Genomic DNA, 24139 nt, shown 5'->3' with positions numbered 1-24139 from the left:
TTTTACTCCCAGACTCTGGGCCCAAAGCGTAAACTCTTGTCCTCCCCTCTGCTGGGAGCTGCTGGGGCAGTGTACCCCCAGGCCCGCAGGCCGGAAGCCAGGGCCACTTTTTTTGCGGCTGGCCCCATCGGTTTCTCCGCGCTCTTTTCTTCAGGCCCCGGGCCCTGAAGCCGCGCAGGCCGCACAGGTAGAAATACCCCGATCGGCCCAGCCAAATCAAATCCACACATTGCTCCCAAAATGACCGACGGATCTCCTGCCAAAAAAAGAAGCATTTCGCAACAAGACGCCGCCGCCAAAAAAGCCAAGACCGACTTGCCGCTGGACGCCGAAATCGCTGTCAATGCCCTGGCGTCCGACAGCACTAGCACTGGGCACAGGGCCTCGTCTTTGGCCGATGATGGGGCGCCACAAAAAACCACCAGCACGGCGGAAAAAGAACAAAACAACCCGGCGCCCCTTTCTGCAGACGCCGACAAACCCGTTTTCGGCACCACCGCGCTGCCCGGCTCGGCAAAGCCGGTGTTTGGCGCCGCCAGTACTTTTGGCAATGCCTCGATTTTCGACCGGATGAAAAACAACACCAATGTGTTTGATGCCGCTGCCAAGCCCTCGGAAGCGGCCCAGGAGCAGGCTGCCCCTGCCACGCTGTCTTTTGGCAGTTTCGGCGGCTCTTTCGGCGCCGGGTCCAAGTTCTCCAATGCGCTCCAGAAGGCGTCGCAAAAGAAGTCTTTCCTTGACGAGCCGAAGGAAACCGACACCGACAAAGAAGTCTCTCTGGGCCCTTCCTCACAGCAATACAAGCAGGTGGACTTGAGCGAGAAGAAAGTCGAAACGGGCGAGGAAAACGAGAAGTCCGTGTACTCGGCCACGGCCAAGTTGTTTGAGTTGGATCTCTCCAACATCAGCGAGGGCTGGAAAGAAAGGGGCCGCGGCCCCGTCCACGTGAACCAGGCCATCCAGGACCCGGCCCAGGCGCGCTTGGTCATGCGCTCCAATGGGTTGTTGCGTGTGATTTTGAACTACAAAATCTCGCAGACCACCACGCTCCTCAAAGGCTTGGAGGCCAGTCTTTCGCCGGGCAAGTTCTTGCGCATGACCGCGGTGTCTGCGGAGGGCAAGCCGGTGCAGTACATGCTCAAGTTTCTGAGCGAGGAGATCCGAGATGCGCTCGTGGACAAGGTTTCTGAGCTCAAAGAGCAAATCAAGCTGGCGGCCAGTCCCAAGCCGGAGACGGCCGCACAGCCGCCGGCCACGGGGTTCCGCTTCATTTCTGACTCTAGCGAAAACGAGGCCGGGGGCGAGAATACCACGTTGCAGAGGCTCAGTACCAATGTGGATCCTGGGAACGAGTAGAGCGGAGACCAGTTGCGAGAGGCGATTCGCAATGGGTGCGGGAGGCTCTACTGGAGATGCTACGGGAGGAGGTATGCAGATGTGAATGCGATTGATTGTCGTGGAAAGAATGAGAAAGCCAAAACAAGGCGCTAGGATTGAGTCAAGTGCGAGGACCGGAAGGAGTCGCTGGCATTGATTGATAGTCTGGACAAAATTATGAGGAACGGTCCTGGGATTGAAGCTGGTGATGGTATGGAAAAAATCATGAGGGCGGTCCTGGAATTGAACCAGGTGATAGTCGGGACAAGAAAGTGTGAAACGGTTCTGAAATTAAACCAGGTGATAGTCTGGACAAGATCAATATGAATGGTCCTATTGAACCAGTCTGGACAAGATCAAGAGGAACGGTCCTGGAATCGAGTCAAGTGATAGTATGGAAAATTCATGAGGATCGGTTCCGGAATTGCATCAGATGTGAGTAAAGAATCGATCAAGAAGAACGGTTCTGGGATTGAGCGCCGCAAATTTGGTTGATATGACTGTCCCGCCAACATGCAAGACAAGAAACAATCCAGCCCTAGTCCTGGACTTGAGTCGGAAAAGGCCCTCAGAAAGTGACAGACCAGCCCTTTCTTCCAGTCCTTGAACTTCTTACACTCCTCGAATCTTCTTACACTCCTTGAACTTCTTGCACTCCTCGAACCTTCTTACATTCCTTGAACCGTCTTACACCCGAGCCGTCCTACAGTCCTCGAGCTTTGCCGACACACACAAGTCCTGTCCATGCTTCTTTGATTCAATGGATGACACGGCCACAACAGGCCGCTCTCAGCCACCCTTCCTATGTACGCTGTGCTACTTGTCCTTGACGAACGCTATGCTGCATATGGTCGAGCCGGCGACCCCACCGAACTTGAAGGACGGGTAGGAAATCTTGCGCCACACGCGCAACGCGTTGGTGCCGTTCTGCGTGATGAGCTGGATAAGCTCGGCCTCGGTGAAGTTGCAGGAAGTGAGGATCAAAAGAGACCCCGCGTGCATCAACTTTTCCACCTGGATCGGGTACACCTGCGAGCCGATCTTGCCGCCAAAGCCGGGCACGGGGTCGTTGTTCAAGGCTATGGCGTCGAGCGTGCCCTTGTCGAAGAGCACGTCGAAGGAGCCGGCGTTTTCCGCCAAGTAGGCGCAGTCCTGCGAGATGAAGTCGACCGTCTCGAACGTGAAGCGCTGCTGCGGGTACCGTCTCTGTGCAATCAGCTGCGCAAACGCCACGGAGTCCGGCGAGTAGTCGATGCCGTGGTACTGCAACCCGGCGTCGGGGCACTCGTCGCAAATGGTCTCGAAAAGCTCGAACAACAAGTGGCCGTTCCCCGTGCCCAAGTCCACGAGCCGGGCCGTGGGCGGCACCTCGTGCTCGTCCACAAGCAGGCAGAAGAAGTCGACGACCTTGCGCTCGGCGCCCGAGTCGTCGAACCAGCACTCGCCCGTGTCCTGCTCGTTCTGGCCGAAGTTCTCGATTTCCTTGCGGTAGAACTGGTTCCAGCTAGAGGCGTCAGTATGAGAAGCGCCGGGGGGCGCTGCGGAGAGCGGCTGGCGCCTGCTGTGTGTTGCGGGCACGTACTATTCCTGGGACCCCAACTGGGAGTCGTTGAGCCGGATTTCCTCGCTCATGGTGGTGTTGGTGGCGGGCTCCAGTGTTCTTTCTGGGCTGGCGATGGGGGCGATGGCGGGCGATGGCGGGCGCTGGGCCCCGGGTCGCGTTTTTGCGCGCGCGGGCGGCGGGCCCTGTGGCCCTGGGATCGCGGCCCGGGGAGCCTGCCCCAAAACCCTGGCCCTGGGCCCCAGGCCCTGGACATTCTGGCTGCGGCCTGCGGCTCGGCGCGGCCCTGTCTCTGGGGACCAAATCGCCAGCACCGGTCACCAGTACCCACCAGTACCACCAGTACCACCAGTACCACCAGTACCACCAGTGCTCACCAGTACTAACTACCAGTACCACTCTCATACAGGTCACCAAAACAGGTCAAAAACAGGTCACCAGTACAGACCACCAATTCAAACCACCAGTACCAATCACCAGTACTTCCCACCAGCACTTCCCACCAGTACTACCCACCAATTAAAACCACATACTACCCACCAATTCAAACGACTTATACTATCCACCAATTCAAACCACATACTACCCACCAATTCAAACCACTCATACCACCGACCAATTCAAACCACTCATACTACCCACCAATTCAAACCACTCATACTACCGACCAATTCAAACCACTCATACCACCGACCAATTCAAACCACTCATACTACCCACCAATTCAAACCACTCATACTACCGACCAATTCAAACCACTCATACTACCGACCAATCCAAAAGCCCCGGGCGTCTCACGAAATCGTCATGTCTCACGCCCAGGCCCCTGCCCCCGTGCTCTCCTTCAAAAAACGCCCAAAAAACGCGCCGCTTCTGCTCCCTGGCGCTGCTGCCGACAACGCAGACAGCGCCGTCAGCTCGCCCGCTTTCCTGGCGCCAGCCACGCCCACCTCCGTGCCGGGCACCCCGACTTTGGGCGGGTCCCGCAAGGTGCTGAGCAGGCGCAAAGCGCTCCAGGATTTCTACAAGTTGGACGCGGCCCGCCCGACCAGTCCGGCCAACAATGCGCCTGGCCCTCCAAACCACGCTGACACTGCCGGCGACCAGAGCATCGGCACGCCGGAACACGGCTCCGGCGCCGAGGACCAGGACGTGGATCTGCTCTTGCAGACGCTTGGCGACGACAAGGCCATGGACGAGTTCCTCAAGACGGCCGGCGCCCGGGACGTTCTCCGGGTGCGCAACGCCGCGGCCAACAGGCTCAACGGCCACGATCTGGAGCGCAAGTCGATCATCTACAACAACTACTCGGAGCTCATCAAGCTCAGCCACATTCTCAACGATGTGTTCGACCAGAGCACGCCGGAGTCGGAGTTTTCGCATGCGCAGGACCAGGGCTCGGTCGGCTCCCAGAACATCGACGAGTACTTGGCGGGGCTCTCGCTGTTCTTGGCATCCGAGGCCGCGGTGTTCAACCTGGACTTTCCGTCCGTGGTCAGCGCGTTGTTTCTGCGGATGGGCCGCGCCAGTTCCGGCTCCAGCGTGGCTGGAATGGCGGGAGCGGCTGGGATGGGGGGGACCGAGGCTGGCCTGCTGGAAACGGAGACTGGAGTGGCGGGCGAAGAGACTGGAGTGGCGGGCGAAGAGACTGAAGTGGCAGAAAAAGAGACTGGAGTGGCAGATAAAGAGACTGGAATGGCAGGAGAGAAGTAGGCTCGAAAGGTCCATTGGATGTGGGGCATTGGACCGACGGAGAGTGGAGGACAGCTTTTCCTGTGGGGTGGATGGACAGCGTATGCAGACGTGCATGGACGGGCCGACGAGTTGTCCACCGTTCGGCAACTCAGTATGCTTTGGTGGACGGAATATGCGAGTGTTTGGACTACTGCACTCTTGCCTGTGCTGTCTACTAGATAATCCTAACGCTCGCCGGCTACGGGATGCTGATTGAACGGAAACTGTCTGTTCTGGGCCGTGGATGGACAATGTGGAGACATCATTTCCACGCCCGCACGTCTGCGCAGCCTGTAACCTGACTAATCTGGCGTGGAATCCAAGAGAACCACAGGAAATGAAACCTCGCGGGAACAAAACCAGCTGGAAGAGTGGCAGAGAAACGACATGTCAGCAGACCTCAGCTGGAAGGAAGAAAGGAAAAGGGAACAAAAGCCGGCCATTTTGAAACAGAAGAAGAGAAAGAAAAGACTCGGCCAATCTGAAAGACAACAAGAGAAAGAAAAGAACTGGCCTCTCTAAACGACAAGAAGAGAACGAAGCCGGCCATTCTGAGACAGAGGAAGAGAAAGAACTGGCCGATCCAAAAGTCTAGAAGAGAAAGAACTGGCCTCCCTAAAAGACAAGAAAAGAAAGAAGCCGGCTACTCTAAAAAAGAAGAAAAAGAAGAAAAAAAACTGGCCTTTCGAAAAGACAAGAAGAAAACGAAGCCGGCCATTCTGCAAGAGAAGAAGAGAAAGAACTGGCCGATCCAAAAGTCTAGAAGAGAAAGAACTGGCCTCTCTAAAAAACAAGAAAAGAAAGATGCCATCCATACTGGAAGACAACGGACAAACAGAAACCAAACACTGCTGAAAAAAAAAGCAACATAAAAATGCCCAAAAGTCAAAATTCCAAACGACGACTCGCCAAAATCAGCCGGAATCATCACTCGCTCGTCTCCACCGCTTCTCACCATCGGCCATTCCAAGACTCGCGCGCTCTGGCCACGCCAGTCTCAGACGCGTTTCTACACCAGAGCCAGACTTTCCCCACCAGGATTTCCACACATAAACTCGCCCATACAACAGCCCCGGGCTGCAGTCTCCCAAACCCGTCTCCGCTTTTCTTTTCAATTCCCCCATGGAATCCCAAAGCCTGCCTCTGCTCGAAATGACCGGCGGCACCAGCGACACCGGGGCCCCGGATGCCATTGACCAGGCCACCCAGCACCGGTACCGGGTGTTCAAGAAAAACAGCCCGTACCTCTACGACTACCTCTGCACAAACTCGCTTTTGTGGCCGTCGTTGTCCGTGCAGTTTTTCCCCGATCTCGAGGTGCCCGATGCAAATGCGCCCGGCGCCACCGTGCCCCCTCCGGCGGCCCCGAAACTGCAACTGTCCACGCAGCTTGCCCATCAGAGATTGCTCCTCGGCACGTTTACCTTGGGCCAGGCCGTGGACGCCATCCACTTGTACCAGGTGCCGTACTACCGCAACTTGAACCGGTGCATAAACACCGACCACTGGGCGTACAACTCCGAGAAGGAGGAGTTCGAGCTCCCGACGGTGTCGAAAACGAAGCCCCGGGTGCTCCAGCTGATCAACCACCACGGCGACGTCAACAGGCTCCGGTACATGCCGCAAAACCCGGACGTTTTGGCCAGCGCCAACAACGTGGGGGACTTGTCCGTGTACAACCGGACGAAACACGCCACCATCCGCAAACTCGGCGAGGAGCTGAGGATCAACGAGCCGCAGCTTCGCCTCGTCAACAGCAGTGGCGCGAGAGCCACCGATATCTTCGCCCTCGACTGGAACAGGCAGGCTCAGTCCGTGGTGGTCTCGGCGTCCATGGACGGCCAGATCAACGTCTTTGACGTGCAAGGAAACTACGCTGCTCGCAGCTCCGCCAACGTGATTCACGAAACCTGGACGGCACAGCACGCGGCCGCGATCAACGATATAGAGTGGGCGGCGAAGCACGACGCCGTGTTCTTGGCCGCGGACGACGCCGGGGCGCTTTCCGTGTTTGATACGCGTGCTCCGGGCACGCCGCTCCAGACGCTGGCAGGCTCGGTGCCGAAAAACAGCGTCAGCATCAATCCCAGCAGCGACTTCTGTGTGGCCTCGGGCGACTCACAGGGCCAGATCGAAGTATGGGATCTCCGGGCCTTGCTGCAAAGTGCCCGGGTGCTTCCGGCGCATCTGGACGCCATCACGCAGGTGAAGTGGCACCCGAGGTTCCCGGCCATCCTAGGCTCGTCGTCGGCCGATCGCCTGGTGAAGATCTTCGATATGTCCGAGCCCGCCGACGCGCTCCTATTCAGCCACGAGGGCCATATGCTTGGCGTCAACGACTTCGACTGGTCGTTGCACGAGGACTGGATGGTGGCCAGTGTTGCCGACGACAACTCGCTTCACTTGTGGAAGCCCGCGCACCACGTGTTCAAGAAGCTCTACGCAGAGGGCCTACCAGGTATATAGAAAGCGTGCGATGATGAATGTGTATTTGAATTTTGTGGATGTTCTTCTCTGTCGTAAGAATAGTTTCTGGTCCAGCGAGAAGCCTAGGCCTTGGCGAAGATCTTCTCGACCTCGGCAACAGACTCAGCCAAGACTCTGTCCTGGAACTTGGGGTTGGCGATCTCCTTGTTGACCTTGTCCAAGACGGACTTGATCAACTGCTCCTGCTCCATCTGTCTCTGCTGCTGCTCGTATCTGACCCACGAGTCCAACGTGGCCTTGGCCTCCTCGGCAACGGCGATCTTCTGCTTCAACTCGAAGGACTCGGCCTCCAACTTGGCGGTCTCTCTCGACACCTCGAACAACTGCTTGGTGGTGGCAACCACGTCCTTCAACTGCGAGACAGACTCGATTCTCTCCTTGACGGCGGAGGTGTGCTTGCTTCTGGACTCGGCCAAGATGTTGGTGACTCTCTTGATCTCGCCGTCAGCCCACTCCGTGTACAATGGGGCGACGAACTTGACGCACAAGGTGACGAAACCCAAGAACGTGGCGACCAAGATGGTCTCGTCGTGGATGATGAGCACCTCGTTGGAGATTCCGTAGATGGCGGCGGCAGCAGAGGTGGCCAAAACACCGGTCTTGGAGACCACGTTGTTGCCTGGCAAGGCGTTGATGATCGAGCTGGCCTTCTCCTTTGGCTCAACTGGCGTGGACAAAGCACGGATTCCAATTCTGCGCATGTTAGTATTTTTCGAGGATTCGAGTCGATGTGGTGCTGAGGCTAGGGCGGGCTGGCCTTGAGGCTCTGAATATGCCATTAAGCGGACGGCCAGAGCCAATTGTTTTAATTTCTGCCCAGAAGAAGATGAGACCGGCTATTGGGAGGCTTCGAATCTGGCTATGATATCATGAAGGGGTTCTTAAAGTGGTGATCGTGAGCCACGGCGATGTCTCTTTTGGGACTTTCAACGTTGTACCCGCCTAGATCGATAAAAAGGACAAAGTTTTTCGGTGTTCTCGGGACAATAGACTTGAGTGCTGGGGTGTGTGTTGGCACTGGGATGTGTGTTGGCATTCGGGTCTGTGGTACATCTATGGCGGACAGAAAAAAACGGGACTAAAAAACTAGACACCGAGGTATTGATGGCGGGCTTTTCGATATCTATCTAGGCCCGTGGAGTTCGGGCGTCGGGCGCTGGCAGTCCCGGGGGAGTCCACTCGTGGGTTTACCCGCCGGCAGAGCTTGGCAGCAAAAAGTCGAGCTTCGGCACGAAAAATCAAAATCGAAAGCGACATACGGAGAGCGGGCAGCAAAAAGCGCTGGGCGGGCGGCTCTGGTGGCAATTCTGGAGATAAGGGCCATTTTTCGGGATTGCTGAAAACACTGGTTCTGGGGAGCCGTGGATCTTTTTTCCTCGAATTCGAGTCTTTTCACGGAATCCGGCACAGCGAGCCCGGGCACCCTCAGGGCGCGATTTCATTGGGCAGTTCTCGCACGGCCCAATGCGGACGTTGGCCACTGCTGTGCGCGAAGGCATGGGCCGGCTCCGCCAACAAGATAATAGAGACCGCCAGTTTTGTCCACGAGGGTTTTTTTTTTTTTTTTTCAAAGATGGAACACAATTTGGGCGCCACTGCCGGCCGGCTGGCCATAGAAGGGCAAGAAATAAGGAAGCGGCGGCGCTTTTTGGCGGGCCCTTCATAAGTCCAGGTGCCCTTTGCTGGGTATGGGTGGCCTGCGCAGGAAGACGAGAAGCGCGGCAGCACCAGCTGGGGTGCCAATTGGGGCCTTGATCTCTAAAAGCTCGGAAAATCGGCATCAGCTCTCCAGGCTTTTTTTTTTTTGGCTCCACAGAATCCTTCCTCTCAGACCTCTTCCTCCGTTTTGGCCGCTGCGGCCTCTCTGAACCGCTCCTGTAGAATGCGGTTCAACTCCATCTCTGTGTCGAGCCGGGCTTTCTTCAAGTACGGCATCAAGTCCCGTTTGAGATCACTGTTGTACGTCAAGGTCTCTGCGGGGGCCTCGGTAGCCAGTGAGGAGTCTGTGCTGGCCAGGCCTGGTGTTTTCGGCAAGTCTGGCTTCGCATCTGGGGCATTGTGGTTTTGATCCTGGTCCTTGCTTCCGTCCCCTGGGGCTTCTTCCTCGTCCCCTCTGGATTCACTGTCCTCTTTTGTCTTTTCTGCGTCTCGCTCGGTTGTTTCGGTTCTTTTTTCGGTTGCTTCAGTTCTCTTTTCGGTTGCTTCAGTTCTCATTTCGGTTGCTTCGGTTCTCTTTTCGGCTGCTTCAGTTCTCTTTTCGGTTGCTTCAGTTTTCTTTTCGGTTGCTTCACTTCTCTCTTCCCTTAATTCACTTCCCTCTTCCGTTACTTCACTTCTCTCACTCATTGCTTCATTTCCCTCTCCTGTCGCTTCCTCGCCGGCTGCACCTGTCACGTGTACGGCCCGTTCCAGGGTCTCGTCGTTTCGGACCACGGCCCCAGGCCCAGCGCCCACAGAGACCCCCCCTGCTTCCTGCGCCTTTCTTTTTCTTCGTATTTCCGCCAAACGCGCTACACGGTCAGACATGGCAGTTTTGTGGGAGCACACCGAGGCCTTGCCCCGGCCGGTCTTGCATCCACCATCGCCGTGAGAGACGGGCGTCCTGCATACAGAGGCGGGCCCGCCGGCTCTCCGGCAAAGTGGTCAGAGACGATTTTCAGGAAGAAGTCGTCGGAAAACTGCATGTGCTCGTCGTCCACAGTGTGAAACTCGATCCGGCCCGCCTCGTGCAATGTGCGCAATCCAAAGAGGTTGTCCCGGTAGACCCGCGTGCCGGTCATGGGCACCTCTTGGCCGGTGAGGCCATGTCTTTCCTGGAAAAAGGCGCTCTCTTTCGGCACCAAGGTGGAGTCGTGGGCAAATTTGATCAAGACGAGTTTCTGCAAGCGCTCGAAGCGCCGCTTGGCCGCCCGCGAGCCTTCGGACGGCCGCTCGTTGTTCACGGCCGCTAGGAAATTGGAGTGCTCCAAATACCGCTCGTATTGGCCGGGGTCCCGGAAGTACTGGGCCGGCACCACTGTTTTCTGCACGGAGTCCTGCCAAACCTGTGCTTTCAACAACTGGTTGCGCTTCCGGCACACCCAATCGTCTGGTGGCTGGCACACGGGAAGCTCCAGAACGCCCATGTGGGGCGAGCCAAACGTCACGAGTTTGGACACCGCGATTGAAGGGCATCTTTGGATAAGAGCCCGAAGAAAGAGCCCGCCCTGCGAAAACCCAATGGCCCCGAAGCCCAGGCTCAACTCTGTGATGTTGGAGAGCTGGGCACACACGAGATCCACCGCCCTGTTGGCGTCCCCGAAAAGCGACCGCCGCTCGTCCAAAGCCGGCGTTTCGTCTACATATATGGAGTGTACATACGTGCCGGGCAAGAGCCGTGCCACGAGTTCGGCCACATGTGCCATGCCGTCGGAGTTGTAGCGGTCGCCTAGCCCGTGCCACAACACAATGGCCGGCGGCAAAAAGGAGACTTCTGTTTGCGGGACGCTGGTTACGGAATTTTCCGGGACAGCGGGGCGGTCTGCTGGCAGCAAGAAGTCCGGCCTCAAGGCCGAAAGCGCCACGACGAGCTGCGGGAGATGCATGGGGGATGCTGCTGTGTGCAGGCGCGTGGTGGTGCTTGCGGGAGTTACGTACTATATAGGCGCCGGGGCTGTCTTGTGGGCCTGGCGCAGAGGGTCCCAGACTGGCGGAGAAGAGTGGCCTGGCGGCGGCTGCGGGGAAGCCCGGGCACATCTCGGGCACGTGCATCTGGTCACGTGCATCTGGTCACGTGCATCTCCGTGTATTTCCGTCACGTGCGCGGCCGTCACGTGCCGCGCCGCTTTTCCATCTATGCGCGGCCATGCGATGCCTCTCATCTCAGACTCCAACAATGCCCTTTCTTCTAGGCGACGAGGCCCGCGAAAATGCCAAGCGATCCATCAAAGCACTACGTGCCCACACCAAGAAGGAGCATGAGGAGCTGCTTCTCCGGACCGGCGAGATCCCGGGCCAGACCGGGAACGTGGCCCCGGAGTTCCAGCCCGTGCACTTGGTGTTGAACACCAAAATCCACCTTGTGAAGGTGAAAGACTACACGCCGCGGATCATTCCCATCTCGCACAAGCTCAGCCAACTCGGCGAGAAGTCCATTGCCCTCATCTCACGTGACGGCTCGTTCCGCCAGCCGCTCACGGAAAAGGGTTCTCCTACAGAAGACCTCTTCAACAATATCATTCCGTTCTCCAAGGCCAAGCAGATGGGGAACAACGCAAAGTCCTTGTTGCGCCTCTTCAAGGAGAACGACGTGATTGTCGGCGACGCGCGCATCCACAAGCACCTCCCGGACATCTTGAAAGCGCAGTTCTACGCGAAAAACAAGAAGGTGCCGTTCAAGATATTGATGTCCTTGCCGGTGCCGGGCAAAAAAACACACGGGCGCATTGACCAGCTGTGTGAGCCCAAATACGTCAGGGCACAGCTCAAGTCGATCGTGGGAAACACCTATTTCATCCCCCCGGCAGGAGGCACGTGTGTGTCCATCGTGGTGGGGTTCACCAACTGGAAAGTGTCGGAGATCCTCACCAACATCGACGACGTCATTTCATATCTCGTGGAAGAAAAACACAGACCTGTGGGAGGGCTCTTGCGCAGTGTGGACAACTTGCACAGTGTTCTCATCAGGACAAAGTACAGTGTGGCTTTGCCTGTGATGAATAAGAAAGAGGCGGATGGGGAGGACGAAAGCTGGAGCGATTCTTAGGGCTTGGCGAGAAGTTGCTTCGCACCAGGGCTTCTTTTTAAGGTTCTGGCATTTTCTTGTGCTTCTGGCATTTTGCTTTGGCTTCTGGCATTTCTCCCTGGCTTCTGGCACTTCTCCTTGGGCTGTGGACATACGTCCAGTCGATGATAATTCACTACGATGCAAACGAGCAACAACGCTCATTGTTTTTGCCATGACGCTGAGATATGGACTAACCCTGTTTTGTCTTTCATGCAACACTCGCCAAATTCCAGGAGTGTTTGCCCCACGGATGCTCGTTGTGCCCTTAATTGTGCTACGCGTGCTAGCACGAAATCAGAGAATCCATTAGGTTTGCGTTTAACTGACTAGTTTGCTCGTACACTGATATAACACGCTCACATACTAATACAAATGCGCTCACATACTAATACAAATGTATATGAATGAGCTTTGTTTTGTTCTTCCTTGGACTAGCTATTGATCTTGCATATCATATTCTGGCCTCCTTCTGTGCGCTTTATAGCATCCAGATATAAGCTGTGCTTTATTGAAGTTTGCATCAGTAACATGATGAGTCCATCGTGACTTTTCTTGCAGATTCTTTGAACTACTACATGCTCATTGGTTTCTGCCAAACGCTTCTTATAACTCACACACTAGTATAAATGCACTCATATACCGACATCATGCTAGGTATCAAATATATTGTCGTGTCTTCTTGTTAGACGCGGATATGCATGTGAGCTGTTGAGATATGAGAAAGGTTCATCTCTGAATCAATCGCTTGTCTCCAAGGCAGTTTTATGCCCCAAATGTCTTAAGTGATAAGATATTTAGTGTACCCTGCAATTCTGAAGCTCGTCAAGTTGTGGCCGTAATCGAAACATACTACTTTGGGAAGGATATCATATAACGTATGCCACGCAGCTTCGAATAGCGCAGGAATATGGCCCCTTCTTTGACGTACGTCTTCTGACAACGCCAGGGAAAGCTCGCCATCCAAGTTTTTGAAAAGAAGACTTCTGCCTAAATACTTGAATGTAGGCATTCCTCACTGCTCCTTTGTCATCACTGAAAGCCTGCTTACTTGTTTAGCCCTCTTGGCTAGTATATAGATCAAGCATTTTTGGAATATCTTGACTGGTATACAGATCAAGCATTTCTGGATTATCTCTTGACACATAGCTGCTTGAATCATGTGACGACTAGTTTGGTTTGATTTTTCTCACTGCACTCTACTCTGATAATATTCAGCATTCACGCGGTTGGTACATGCCTTGAACATCGCAATCAGGTTGAAAACACAAACAAAGATTCCTTTTACTTCACTGCAAAGCAGATTCAGATATTTCGTTTGAGGGAAACCATGTGCTCCCGCCTCGACTCTCAAGATCAGTCTTGCTGGCGTTTTCGCAAGTTGCCTAGTCTCTTCAACCAGGTGTTTTTTTCTATTCCTCCGCCACAGTAGACAGTTTTACAGTGGAAAAATGCTATCCGGAACCCATCAATCAAATAAATCTGAGTCATGAGTTTACTAGTATATTATGTTGTATTTCACAATATGATGTATTTCATATTAGTCATTGGCCGACAAGGTCAGACCAACCTCAGACCAACCACTCGGGGATTCATGCGCTGGTCATCTGTATTATTAGGCGTTTTTATCGTTTGAATTGTGATGCAAAGACAATCACATTCCAATCCGCCATTTCTTATGTCAACATGCGACATGCATTCCAATGCTAGCCCGCAGCCAGGGCGCACGTTCATAATTAGGCTTTCGCTTCGGGCAAAAAACACTAAAAAAACACTAGTGTCGTGCCTCGGCCACTCGCACAAAATTCATGGAAATTTTTGTGAGACCAATTTCCTGTTTTTTCAAATTTTGACGGGACTTCCTTGATTTCCGCCGTCGGACGGTCGGCCTGTGCTCTCATTCGCCACCGGCACTGGGTCATGTGACCTGCTCACCCAGCCAGCAGTCACCATGCCAATTTGCTTGCTGCTGGTCATTTCCTGTGCTGAACAAAGAGCTGGACTTCCGTTTATGTCACTAGATGAAAAATAAAAAACGTCATTTCCGGCTCGACCTTCGACCTGTCATTATGACGCCAAGATATATCCTATCTAGAGAACTACGTCTGGCTCTCTCGCCGCACTGGAAAATGCTTATCTACACTCCGATGAAGATGGCCAGGCGGAGCCTAACGAAACCTTCACTTTTGTATATGCAACCCGAAAGCCAGATAGCTGCAGCTGTAAACGAAGAACTGGTGCTGCTGGCCTTTTTTCTCTTGGGAGCACACTTGCGGAATTTTACAGGCATAACCGTGGTTCCGAAAAGTACATACAGCCCGGCCTCTTTGGAGTGAAAATTACATGATAAATGAGCCATAATCCACCGGAGGGCAGGCGGGGGTCCTACGTCGCCAGCGGGTTCCACCGGATCCGGGAAATGGCGCCAGCAAACCTTAATCACATGATTGTGGACATGGACGACGACGAGGTCGAGCACGTGGAGCACTTTCGGTATAAGCAGGATTTGCAGCGGAAGTTGACAGTGACGTCTGTCGTGGGTTTAGGCTTTACGTTGATGGGTGTTCCTTTTGGGCTTAGCTCCACTTTGTGGATTTCCTTGGTGGACGGCGGCAGTGTGACCATTCTTTACGGCTGGTTGGTGGTGGGGTTCTTCAGTTTATGCGTCGTGCTTAGTCTCAGTGAAATCATCGCCAAGTTTCCGACCGCAGGAGGCGTATACCATTTTAGTGCCATTTTAAGCCACGAAAAATACTCACTGATCAGCTCGTGGTTCACCGGCTGGTTTCTCTTGATAGGCAACTGGACATACGCTGTCAGCATCTTGTTTTCCGGGTCGCAATTCATTCTCTCGATCTTCGGGCTTAAAGACGTCTACTACAAGCAAGACATGCTGTTTGTGCTCGGCGTGTATTTCATCATGCTCACGCTTGTGGGATTCATCAACTACAAGTTTTCACGCCACTTGGAGCGCATCAACAAATTGTGCATCTTCTGGTCGATCGGCACCGTGATTGTCATCGGCATTTTGTTGCTCATTTTCGCTAAAAAGACTAACTCCGCGTCCCATATCTTGACGCATTTCGACAACTCCCGCTCAGGCTGGCCTGACCCGCTTGCTTTCATGGTGGGCATGCAGAGCTCGTGCTTCACGTTGACAGGCTACGGCATGCTTTTTTCCATGACAGATGAAGTCAAAAGACCCGAGAAAAACATGCCCAAAGGGGCTGTTAGTGCCGTTTCCATGGCTGTGTTGCAGGGGCTCTTCTTTATTGTTCCCGTGTTGATCATCCTCCCGTCTCTCACAGTGCTCTTGGACTCGAATCCTGAGATCATGCCCATTGACTTGGTGTTCAAAACTGCCACGCAATCTTATGTGGTCTCCTTTCTTTTAATCGTTCTTCTCATAGGCACTGTCATGTTCCAGGCCATTGGTGCCCTCACCACGGCGTCCAGAAGTACCTACGTTTTTGCCCGTGACGGTGGCTTACCTTTCAAGGAAATCTGGACCCAGGTGGATTCCGTGGAGGAATACACGTTGCCCAAAAACGCCTTGTTCTTGTCAATGGCTGTCATCGCCGTTTTCTCCTTCCTCGCCTTGATCTCCCCATCCGCGTTCAATGCATTCATGGGTGCCTCGGTAGTATCCCTAGCACTAGCAAATGGGATCCCCATTCTTTGCCTCATGCTCAACAAAAGAAAGAAGATCAAAGGGTCTGCGTTCAGACTCAAGTACTTCGGCTGGATTATCAATGCATTGTCGGTAGCATGGGTGTTTTTGTCGTTCTTCATCTTGTGTCTTCCGCCAGTCATCAAGGATATTTCCTGGAGAAACATGAACTACGCCAGTGTTGTACTCGTTATTCTTGCCATTATAGCTCTCATTGGGTACAAGACTTGGGGTGCCAATGTTTTCACGGGCCCACTCCTCGATACCGACTATCTAGAGCTTCATAACATGGAGGCACAGGCACGGAAAGTGCAAAAATTGTCTGATTTCGCCATCGTGGACGATGATGAGCATGACGATAGTATGAGTCAGAAGCCAGGCGCGCTTGATCCTGAGACTGCTCACGAAGACACAGATGGACTTGGAGAACAAGTTCAAAACACCGTCCAGATCAAAACAGGTTTAGAGGAAACCTCCGAAAAACATGCTGCAGCGTCTTCATCGATGCCTGACAAGCTTACGCCTGAAGATGTTGATGAGATTCTTGCTAGCGGAAACCTCGAAGACAATGATCAATTCGAAGGAAGCGACGAAGAGTATGATAGAATTTCCGATAGAAACAACAACTCGAGCTCCACAAGAAGTTCCACCGTCAGCCTTGACAAAGTCAATAGGATCATTTTTGACGCAACTTCGGAAAACAAGTGAGCTCAGATATAGGTTGTAGATGAGTCGCTTCATGATTTTTAATAAACCATCATTCCTCATCATTCCTTTCGACTCTTTTGAAACCCGAGTCCATGTAATTTCGTCAGGGAAGCTTCTCGCAAGCACTACCAGATCTTCTATTTCCATTGACAAGGTGAATCTGCCTCGCTTCTAATATTTTGAGAAAATATCAATTCCAGAGAGTCTACGAGGGAAAGCATGGAATTACAACTATACGAATGGCAACAAACCACATGCACATTTCGCTGCAGGCACCCTGCCTGTAGTCTCTCTTTGGATATTATATGACAAGGCATCCGCAAGCCCTTGGTCAGTCTCACATATTTTCAGAATTTAGTTTTAAAATCCTAGCTTAATGTGACTTTTTTGAGGCATCTTGTCAAGCGACAGAGCTGGCTTTAAGGGCACAGAATCTTGCGGTTTTGATGCGGCTTTCGCGTATTCTGTATATATTGCCGTCAAGATGCTGGCTAAGATGCAATATTTTGCAACCCCCAGTACACACTCCCATCAACATCCGCGAAAGCTTTGGCTGTTGTCAATGAGAATGAATGAATCTTGGGTGAGAACCCCCCTCGAAATGGGTCACGACTTTCCGGTCCTAACTGTTCATTTATCCACTTTTTCGAGGGCAATTTATAGCTTGATTGAAGAACCCTGACAAAAAGCTAAACTTTTGCCTAGTCAAAGTGAGGTTCTACCTTTTCTTTAAAAAATTACTTGAAGATCAACAAAGCATTATGGATAGCACAACAAGTCTATCTCATTACCGGTTGACTGACGTTATTTAACATCGAGAAAATCAGATGATTTGGGTTACTTAAGTGAGACTTAACTATCTGACATAGCATTCACTTCCTCTTACTTCTTTTCGTTTGCAGACTACCCGAAAGTGGAGCGGAATCTTTAGATCGGAGATCAATATTAAATAAGCGTGATGAATTTAGAAATATATTATTATTTAGTATCAGAATTATATTCAATACTAAAGGGTCATATTGGGCGAGAATATGAATAATCTTCCCCCAAAACTTCTTGCGCTTTCTCCTTACGTCCTACCTATTTTTATTATTTCGCGAACTTGCAACGTAAAAAGTGAATGTCAAACGACTCATAAAAAATACTAATTATAACAATCTACAGCTTTACAGAGTGCTTTATGCTCATGGCACCTCAAATCTATCTTGTGCAACATATCTGCTTGAGCAATAAAGCCAAAGTTCTAATACATGAAAAAATGGATATGGACATTTCTCCGAACCGGTACCTAACTAGATGTACAGGTGTCAAAACCCAGTATGAACGGTTTAATAAATCTCAATATAATAGCACGAAAGACTTAGACGTTTCTTATACGAGAGCGCCATGAGTTCTCGGAGATTTGGCAAAGTGCCGCTCGGATTTCCAGATGTGAATCACGATCTGGAAATAAATCCGAGGCCATACTGCATGGGACTAAGCGAAAGATTGTGCCAGAGTCATTCCCATATCTTGAGTGACAAAAATATTGCCTGTTATTATCGAGACTTTTTCTTGATCCCCAAAAGATCCAGATTCAAAAATTGGAATGAGGAGTACGAGTCAAAATCAAATTGTGCATAGGTCCACGAGATTGTTTGACACAGTCGGTTTTAGCAGACCTGCGGCCGGCTAAGTTGCCGCGATGACTAATGTGCATGAAATGCAGCACTCCATGGTCCCGTGCCGATTGAGTGACGTATTTCTCGGGTATACAAATCTCGCAATGTGCACTAGAGCCATTCGGAAAAACTAGCCCGAAAGGTTTCTAATAAACAGTCCAGCCAGATCATGTCCGATGTCGAGTCTCTTACAAGGTCAACAGCAGACAGGCCCCTGCGTTTTGAGATGCCAATACATCCAGACCCGCAGTCGCTTCGTGCGTCGAAAGAGGAGATCCCTAAAAAACACGACGAGTGTCTAGAAAAAGATATACTAGATCCGAAAACTGACCCAGAAACCGCAAGACCAAAAAGTCTACAGGCAGTTGAATCGAAGGCCTCGACAGGCTCGACTCGTTCTGCCGGCCGTGTCCCAAAAAGCGAGCGAAGAGGCCTTCTTTCTTCACTCACCATCTTGCCCGAATACTATGACCCGCGAAGCTACAGAACTCTGCAAAAAATATCTGTTGTGCTCATAGTGGCGTTCGCGGCGGTCTCGGGCCCAATGGGCACGACCATTTTGCTCCCTGCGGTCAAGGATTTGTACGTGGACTTGGACACGTCCGTCGCCACCGTGAACATTTCCGTGGGCATTTATCTTCTATCGTTGGGAATCTTCCCCATGTGGTGGACAAATTTCTCCGAGCGGCACGGCCGCCGGTCTGTGTACGTGCTTTCGTTTGCGTGGTTCTTTGCGTTCTCGATCGCATGTGCCGTGGCGCCGTCCATTGGCTCATTGATTGCGTTCAGACTACTAGCGGGTGTGGGGGCATCGGCCGTCCAGTCTTGTGGCGCCGGGACGATCTCGGACTTGTACGTCCAGGAGGAGCGGGGAACGGCCTTGGGCCTTTTTTACTTGGGCCCCCTTCTAGGGCCCTTCATGTCCCCGATCATAGGAGGCGCAGTGGCCGAGGCCTGGGGCTGGCGCGCCAGTATGTGGATCATGGTGATTGTGTGTGGACTCAGCTTTGTGTTGATTGTCTTTTTTCTCCCGGAAACGTTGCCCCGAAACAATGCCGAGGTGATGATGTCCATGGTACAAGAAGCACTGCAGAAAGACGAGGGTCTAGAATTGCACGACCTATACAGAACTGTCAGCCTTTCCGGCAATCTGTCTCTCGGGCACCAGGTTTTTGAGGAGATGCCGGTGGATGTGTTGATGCCTACGGTGCTGCGGCATCTAACCAGCCAGTCATTCCGTTCCATGAAAGCGTGTGACCCGCAGGTGGTCCAATCCGAGAAAGAATCGGGGGAGGCCCATGGAAAAGCTCCTCTAGCGCTTCGGAACAAAGCACCCCCACAGCTTCGAGAAAAACAAACCTGGGCCTCGTATGCCTACGACTACACGATACGGCCCATGCACGCCGTGGTGTTGTTGACGTGCCCGCAAGTGTTGCTTGCCATAGCATACTGCGGTATTGGGGCCACAGGCATCTACTTCTTGAACATCACCATTTCCAACGCGTACGCAGAGGCGCCCTACAACTTCTCACCCGTCATCATCGGACTCATGTATGTGCCCAACTCCGTGACTTTCATCTTGGCCTCGATCTACGGGGGCCGGTGGAACGACTGGCTCATCAAACGCAGTGCGGCTCGCAACAACGGCGAGCTCCGGCCCGAGTTCCGTCTTTCGTGGAACATCGCGTTGGCGGCCGCGGTGTACCCGCCTGCGTGCTTGATTTTCGGCTGGTGCATCGAAAAAAAACAGCACTGGGTGACGCCTCTAGTTGGAAGCGCTTTGCTTGGGATCAGTGCCATGATTATCATGGGTGCCACGATGACGTACTTGGTCGATCTACTTCCGGGCCGGGGCGCCACGGGCGTAGCACTCAATAACCTCATGCGCCAGATCTTGGCCGCTACAGCCACTTTTGTCACGGAGCCGGCCACCAGTGCCGTGGGCGCGGGGGTACTATTCAGCATCTACGCTGGTGTAGTTACCGCTGCTGTTTTACTTGTGGTGTACTTGAAGAAGCGGGGAGCACATTTGCGCGAGAAGTACGACATAACGTCTTACTACGCCAAGATGTAGTGTTTGCTCATTGAAAAATGGAGACCGGGAACTGAGCCTTTTGCTGTTGCGATTGGCAGAAAGAACTGGTCTCTATGGTATTATAAACCACAGACGGGCGAGACAGGATAGGTGGATAAGGTATGTTACGATTCGGGTCGGGAGATGGAAGGTTAAGCATTTGGGAGACACTGACTGAACTTATTTATACATGGAAAAGAGGACCCTTGGAGCGTGGGTAATATTATAGACCGCCGCATAGAAACGCGCAACAAGACATTAATTAAGACATCTTGCCTGAGTCATGCAACTGGTTGGCACACCAGTGCTATCCCTCGGCACGATTAGCGTTTAAACTAGTCAATGATTTACAAAAGTACAGGTAGCCAATGATCCACAAAGGAACGACTATCAATTAAAGGCCATGTAGTCACTGTTGAGTGAGCTGCACGGGCTCTCACTCAGGACTTGGGCAATGTCTCAGTAAGTAACAAATCTCAAGAGACGGTTAATTCTCGGCCACCGCAAATCACGGCTAGAGTAACAATGCTTTCGTGTGGCAAAAAAGGACCCGACCGGCGTTTTTTCATGCCAGGCTACCATGGACTTCTTCGGTTTGCTCGGTTCAGGCCCATGCGACCCAGATCGTGGTGTATATTGAATCATGTAGGGAGGATGATGCGCTTGAAGACAAAGCATTATTCAGACGACAGGAAAATGTTGGATCATCCGTGCCGAGGCTTCCATAAAGCAAGTACCGATATTGCGTTTGGAAACCCCCTCACTGCAGCACACTGTTTCACGCTAGATATGAATGAAAAGCACCAAATCCAAAATGTATTGGTGTTGATTTTCAGTCGAGAAGCTTCTCCATGCAATTTACAAAAGACTACTGGTTTCATTGACCCCGGCTCACTGTCCTTATCACGCCATTGAAATGGCAATCTCCCAGACCAGCTTCTCCAATGTCGGAACCGAGATTCTGACAATGGATAGAATTGCAGCAGAAAATCCAGAGTGTTTTACAATAAATCAAAACAAAGCACTCGTGGGAGAAGCTGTCCTTCGACGGAACTACCAACCGATAATACACTCGCACCTTATAAAGCGGGGTGTCTCGCACAGACGCCACACAAATACGAAATACCGGAAGACGCTCCCAACTTCATCATGTGCCCCAATCTGGTCTGGGCCGCCGAATCGCAGAACTTCTGAGACATTGCAAATTCTAAGGTAGACATTGCAAATTCTAAGGTGGACATCGCAAGTTCTGAGGTGGAGTCATGTTTGGCAGTGCGATTGTTTCGCGACCGTCCATAGTGACAATTGGGCCACGGCACAGCACGCCCGAAATCCTGGCCCAGAAAACAGAAGTGCCCATCGCTCCCGAAAGGCAAGCACGGGTTTCTGTACTTTCGCGTAAATAGCAGGTTTTTCCTCTTCAGTCGTTTGCAGCTGGGGCCTCTTGGCCCGGACGGCCCCAGACGTGCACACAGCAGGGGCGAAAAAAAACGGCAAAAAATCACCGGCTCCACTGCTCTCTCTTCATACTCACCACACCATCTAAACACACCAGCAAATATGTCCGCAGACCACACGAGGGACCCCTGCCCAGTCGTCATCTTGAGTGATTTCGGAGGAGCGTTTTCCATGGGTGTTATTGGCGGGTGCTTTTGGCACGGAATCAAAGGGTTCCGCAACTCGCCTTACGGTGAGAGAACATACGGCAGTATGAGTGCCATCAAAGCCAGAGCTCCGGTAGTCGGCGGAAACTTCGGAGTTTGGGGAGGGCTTTTTTCCACTTTCGACTGCACAGTGAAGGGCATCAGAAAAAGAGAGGATGCCTGGAACGCCATCATCGCCGGCTTCTTCACCGGTGGTGCCTTGGCCATCAGAGGTGGCTGGAAGCACACGAGGAACTCGGCCATTTCGTGTGCGTGTTTCTTGGGTATCATCGAGGGTGTGGGTATGATGATGCAAAGGTTCATGGCCCAGCCCACGGTGGGCCCTGTGTTTCCTGACGAGCCCATGAAGGCTTAGAGTGCAAGTTGTGGATCAGCTCCGGGGGAGCGTATTGTAAATATAAATGAGATTATACAGAGATTAGAAAGCACATGGTGAGAGCGCTGCCATGGATGTGCCGCAGGCCGTTGTAGCAGGGGCACGTCTGTAGTAGGCCGCCACCGGCTTGCAGACACGACGGGTGTGTTATCGCCGAAGCCTTCAGTGGGAGATTCAGAAATGCGCTCTGACACGGGTCTTGATTATGCGTGAACTCCGCTAATGCCAGAGCTGTGCCACTTGCTGCACGTGACACTCCGAATAAACACGAGCAAAGGCTTTTAGGCTATATATACCGTTATTCTATACACCGCTATTCTATACGCTGTTAGTCTACACACCGTTAGTCTACACACCGTTAGTCTATACACCGTTATTCTACACACCGTTATTCTACACACCGTTATTCTACACACCGTTATTCTACACACCGTTATTCTACACACCGTTATTCTACACACCGTTAGTCTATACACCGTTATTCTACACACCAATAGTCTATACGCCGCTAGTCTATACACCGCTAGTCTAAACAACGTTAGTCTATACACCGTTATTCTAAACAACGTTAGTCTATACACCGTTATTCTACACACCGCTTGTCTATACACCGTTAGTCTATACACCGCTCGTCTGGATCTCCCTTTAAGATTGAAGTCGATGTTTCATCATGCTACTAAACTCTTTAATATTGTAATTGAATTTTTCAAAGAAACATATTATGATAGGGTGTCACTGGAGAGATGTAAAACCCCACCACTAACGAAAAACGATTAAGAAAAAACTATAATAGATCGCAACATCGGCTCAGATGAGAAGGCGCGAGCATCAATTCATGAAATATCTCCCAAAGAGGATGTCCTCAAGAAGACTTCTGCCCATATTAATGTCAACCACCTGAATAAAACTTAATGTTATTGTCCCGTAGACTATGTTTTCCTGAGGGCCCTTGACCATAATTCCTTTCACAAGGCGGCAAGACGTACATTTGTTCTTTATCTCCTGGTCCTTGATTAAACCATTTCAATTGTAGAAAGGAAAAATACACAAGTGCAATTAAGCTTGCGTTTAATCAATGAATTACCCTGTTTGTTCATGTATGGGCATATCGCGGCTTCGGAGTTAATGCGCAGTAGACTGGCCACGGCTGGAGCAGGATGGCTGAGATCTGAGAAGCATACACTGCGGGCGTCACTGAAGATGGATTCAGTCAGTTTATTCGTTAATCCGATGGTACAATAATTGTAAAACTTCATTGAATTTAATAATCCTTCTATATAATATTCGATTCTTTAATTATTATATTCTATCATTATGTAAGACATGTTAAATCTAATTCCCCCGCTAGGCGGGAATAGTTAAGATATATGTAAAATTAGATCATAACATAAAATTACCAACAAATAATAAGCCTTCTATATATTCTATCGGAATTGCAGGTTTTTGAATCCGGGGCCGGCTCTATTAAGTAAGTGCAGCGTGCTCAGGTAATACAGTGTTTTGGTCTTGCATGGTGGGTGCCCGTGTCCAGGATCCCAAGGAATAGTTCAATACTTCGGCTTTTGTTTTATCAACGGGGAAAGAGAGAAAAACCACGTGAAAAAGCCAGCTGTTCTAGGTAGTTGGGCCAGACCGAATCGGTGGGGTGGGCCGCCTTGAGATCCACTTTCCACAGCTCTAAGAGGGCAACAGGCATTTTGGTTCTAAGCAATTTCTAAGCACTGTGGGCCATTTGCTGACCAGTGCCGGTTAGGTTCGAGAGACGCCGCTCCACAGATTGGGCCGTCTGCGCGCCCATGCCCAGGTTCATATGCGGCGCCTCCTTCGGCCAGATAGTACATATACCAGATGTCTACATAAAGAGTTGGGCTATTTTCATCAGTAAGCTGGTGCCCGCCGCAATATGGCCCGCCACCGGCATGACACCAGAGGATGAAGATACAGGACCTTGGGTTTATGCGGGGACTCTCGGGGAAGACAAGGGGCCTGAAAGGGCCGCTTGAAAAAGAAGAAGAAGAAGAAGAAGAAGAAGAAGAAGAAGAAGAAGAAGAAGAAGAAGAAGAAG

At 51.9% G+C, this 24139-nt stretch overlaps 13 protein-coding genes across 13 annotated transcripts; 8 read left to right on the top strand and 5 right to left on the bottom strand.

Annotated features, from left to right (window-relative positions):
• The first annotated feature begins 210 nt into the window (after positions 1 to 210).
• Positions 211 to 1771, top strand: METBIDRAFT_31917 (uncharacterized protein). The gene has a single exon (XM_018855945.1). It carries the CDS (start codon positions 241 to 243, stop codon positions 1354 to 1356), a length of 1116 nt encoding a protein of 371 aa, XP_018711897.1. The 5' UTR covers positions 211 to 240; the 3' UTR covers positions 1357 to 1771.
• A 422-nt stretch (positions 1772 to 2193) lies between these two features.
• On the bottom strand, positions 2194 to 3009 carry METBIDRAFT_11909 (uncharacterized protein; the record flags this gene model as incomplete). The annotated part of the gene is made up of 2 exons (XM_018854124.1): positions 2194 to 2938; positions 2960 to 3009. 2 exons carry the CDS (start codon positions 3007 to 3009, stop codon positions 2194 to 2196), a joined length of 795 nt encoding a protein of 264 aa, XP_018711896.1.
• A 913-nt stretch (positions 3010 to 3922) lies between these two features.
• Positions 3923 to 4435, top strand: VPS51 (Vps51p; the record flags this gene model as incomplete). The annotated part of the gene is made up of 1 exon (XM_018855103.1): positions 3923 to 4435. A coding segment is annotated over one exon (513 nt), but the record flags the coding sequence as incomplete, so codon positions are not given.
• A 720-nt stretch (positions 4436 to 5155) lies between these two features.
• On the bottom strand, positions 5156 to 5640 carry METBIDRAFT_182190 (uncharacterized protein). Its single transcript, XM_018854783.1, has one exon. It carries the CDS (start codon positions 5485 to 5487, stop codon positions 5191 to 5193), a length of 297 nt encoding a protein of 98 aa, XP_018711894.1. The 5' UTR covers positions 5488 to 5640; the 3' UTR covers positions 5156 to 5190.
• A 184-nt stretch (positions 5641 to 5824) lies between these two features.
• Positions 5825 to 7138, top strand: METBIDRAFT_41957 (uncharacterized protein; the record flags this gene model as incomplete). The annotated part of the gene is made up of 1 exon (XM_018857470.1): positions 5825 to 7138. One exon carries the CDS (start codon positions 5825 to 5827, stop codon positions 7136 to 7138), a length of 1314 nt encoding a protein of 437 aa, XP_018711893.1.
• An 83-nt stretch (positions 7139 to 7221) lies between these two features.
• Positions 7222 to 7860, bottom strand: ATP4 (F1F0 ATP synthase subunit 4; the record flags this gene model as incomplete). Its single annotated transcript, XM_018857551.1, has 1 exon — positions 7222 to 7860. One exon carries the CDS (start codon positions 7858 to 7860, stop codon positions 7222 to 7224), a length of 639 nt encoding a protein of 212 aa, XP_018711892.1.
• A 159-nt stretch (positions 7861 to 8019) lies between these two features.
• METBIDRAFT_182167 (uncharacterized protein) lies at positions 8020 to 9371 on the bottom strand. The gene is made up of 2 exons (XM_018854782.1): positions 8419 to 9371; positions 8020 to 8176 (listed from the first exon to the last, which is right to left on the bottom strand). Exons 1-2 carry the CDS (start codon positions 8938 to 8940, stop codon positions 8102 to 8104), a joined length of 597 nt encoding a protein of 198 aa, XP_018711891.1. The 5' UTR covers positions 8941 to 9371; the 3' UTR covers positions 8020 to 8101.
• Positions 9372 to 9795: 424 nt separating this feature from the next.
• METBIDRAFT_19378 (uncharacterized protein) lies at positions 9796 to 10617 on the bottom strand (the record flags this gene model as incomplete). The annotated part of the gene is made up of 1 exon (XM_018854860.1): positions 9796 to 10617. A coding segment is annotated over one exon (822 nt), but the record flags the coding sequence as incomplete, so codon positions are not given.
• A 416-nt stretch (positions 10618 to 11033) lies between these two features.
• METBIDRAFT_11904 (uncharacterized protein) lies at positions 11034 to 11903 on the top strand (the record flags this gene model as incomplete). The annotated part of the gene is made up of 1 exon (XM_018854123.1): positions 11034 to 11903. One exon carries the CDS (start codon positions 11034 to 11036, stop codon positions 11901 to 11903), a length of 870 nt encoding a protein of 289 aa, XP_018711889.1.
• Positions 11904 to 14376: 2473 nt separating this feature from the next.
• On the top strand, positions 14377 to 16299 carry TPO5 (Tpo5p; the record flags this gene model as incomplete). The annotated part of the gene is made up of 2 exons (XM_018858870.1): positions 14377 to 15900; positions 15943 to 16299. 2 exons carry the CDS (start codon positions 14377 to 14379, stop codon positions 16297 to 16299), a joined length of 1881 nt encoding a protein of 626 aa, XP_018711888.1.
• Positions 16300 to 18186: 1887 nt separating this feature from the next.
• On the top strand, positions 18187 to 20034 carry METBIDRAFT_40829 (MFS transporter; the record flags this gene model as incomplete). Its single annotated transcript, XM_018857321.1, has 1 exon — positions 18187 to 20034. One exon carries the CDS (start codon positions 18187 to 18189, stop codon positions 20032 to 20034), a length of 1848 nt encoding a protein of 615 aa, XP_018711887.1.
• A 263-nt stretch (positions 20035 to 20297) lies between these two features.
• Positions 20298 to 21031, top strand: METBIDRAFT_182111 (uncharacterized protein). Its single transcript, XM_018854780.1, has one exon. The coding sequence runs from the start codon at positions 20560 to 20562 to the stop codon at positions 20947 to 20949; it is 390 nt and encodes a 129-aa protein (XP_018711886.1). The 5' UTR covers positions 20298 to 20559; the 3' UTR covers positions 20950 to 21031.
• Positions 21032 to 21594: 563 nt separating this feature from the next.
• Positions 21595 to 22053, top strand: TIM17 (protein transporter; the record flags this gene model as incomplete). Its single annotated transcript, XM_018854122.1, has 1 exon — positions 21595 to 22053. One exon carries the CDS (start codon positions 21595 to 21597, stop codon positions 22051 to 22053), a length of 459 nt encoding a protein of 152 aa, XP_018711885.1.
• Positions 22054 to 24139: the final 2086 nt, after the last annotated feature.

This window comes from Metschnikowia bicuspidata (genome assembly GCF_001664035.1).
Source record: "Metschnikowia bicuspidata var. bicuspidata NRRL YB-4993 chromosome Unknown METBIscaffold_3, whole genome shotgun sequence".
NCBI classification, from domain to species: domain Eukaryota; kingdom Fungi; phylum Ascomycota; class Pichiomycetes; order Serinales; family Metschnikowiaceae; genus Metschnikowia; species Metschnikowia bicuspidata.
Note: the sequence above shows the minus strand (reverse complement) of the source record. Positions and strands in the feature narration are given on the sequence as shown.

Bases quoted from the DNA above. Each gene is read 5' to 3' on its own strand.
- METBIDRAFT_31917 (XM_018855945.1), top strand. From the start codon at position 241: ATGACCGACGGATCTCCTGCCAAAAAAAGAAGCATTTCGCAACAAGAC.
- METBIDRAFT_182190 (XM_018854783.1), bottom strand. From the start codon at position 5,487: ATGGATGGCATCTTTCTTTTCTTGTTTTTTAGAGAGGCCAGTTCTTTC.
- METBIDRAFT_182167 (XM_018854782.1), bottom strand. From the start codon at position 8,940: ATGCCGATTTTCCGAGCTTTTAGAGATCAAGGCCCCAATTGGCACCCC. The intron at 8,177-8,418 runs GTATGTCGCTTT...CACACATCCCAG, and splicing joins CTTTTTGCTGCCCGCTCTCC to TGCCAACACACACCCCAGCA.
- METBIDRAFT_182111 (XM_018854780.1), top strand. From the start codon at position 20,560: ATGCTTTCGTGTGGCAAAAAAGGACCCGACCGGCGTTTTTTCATGCCA.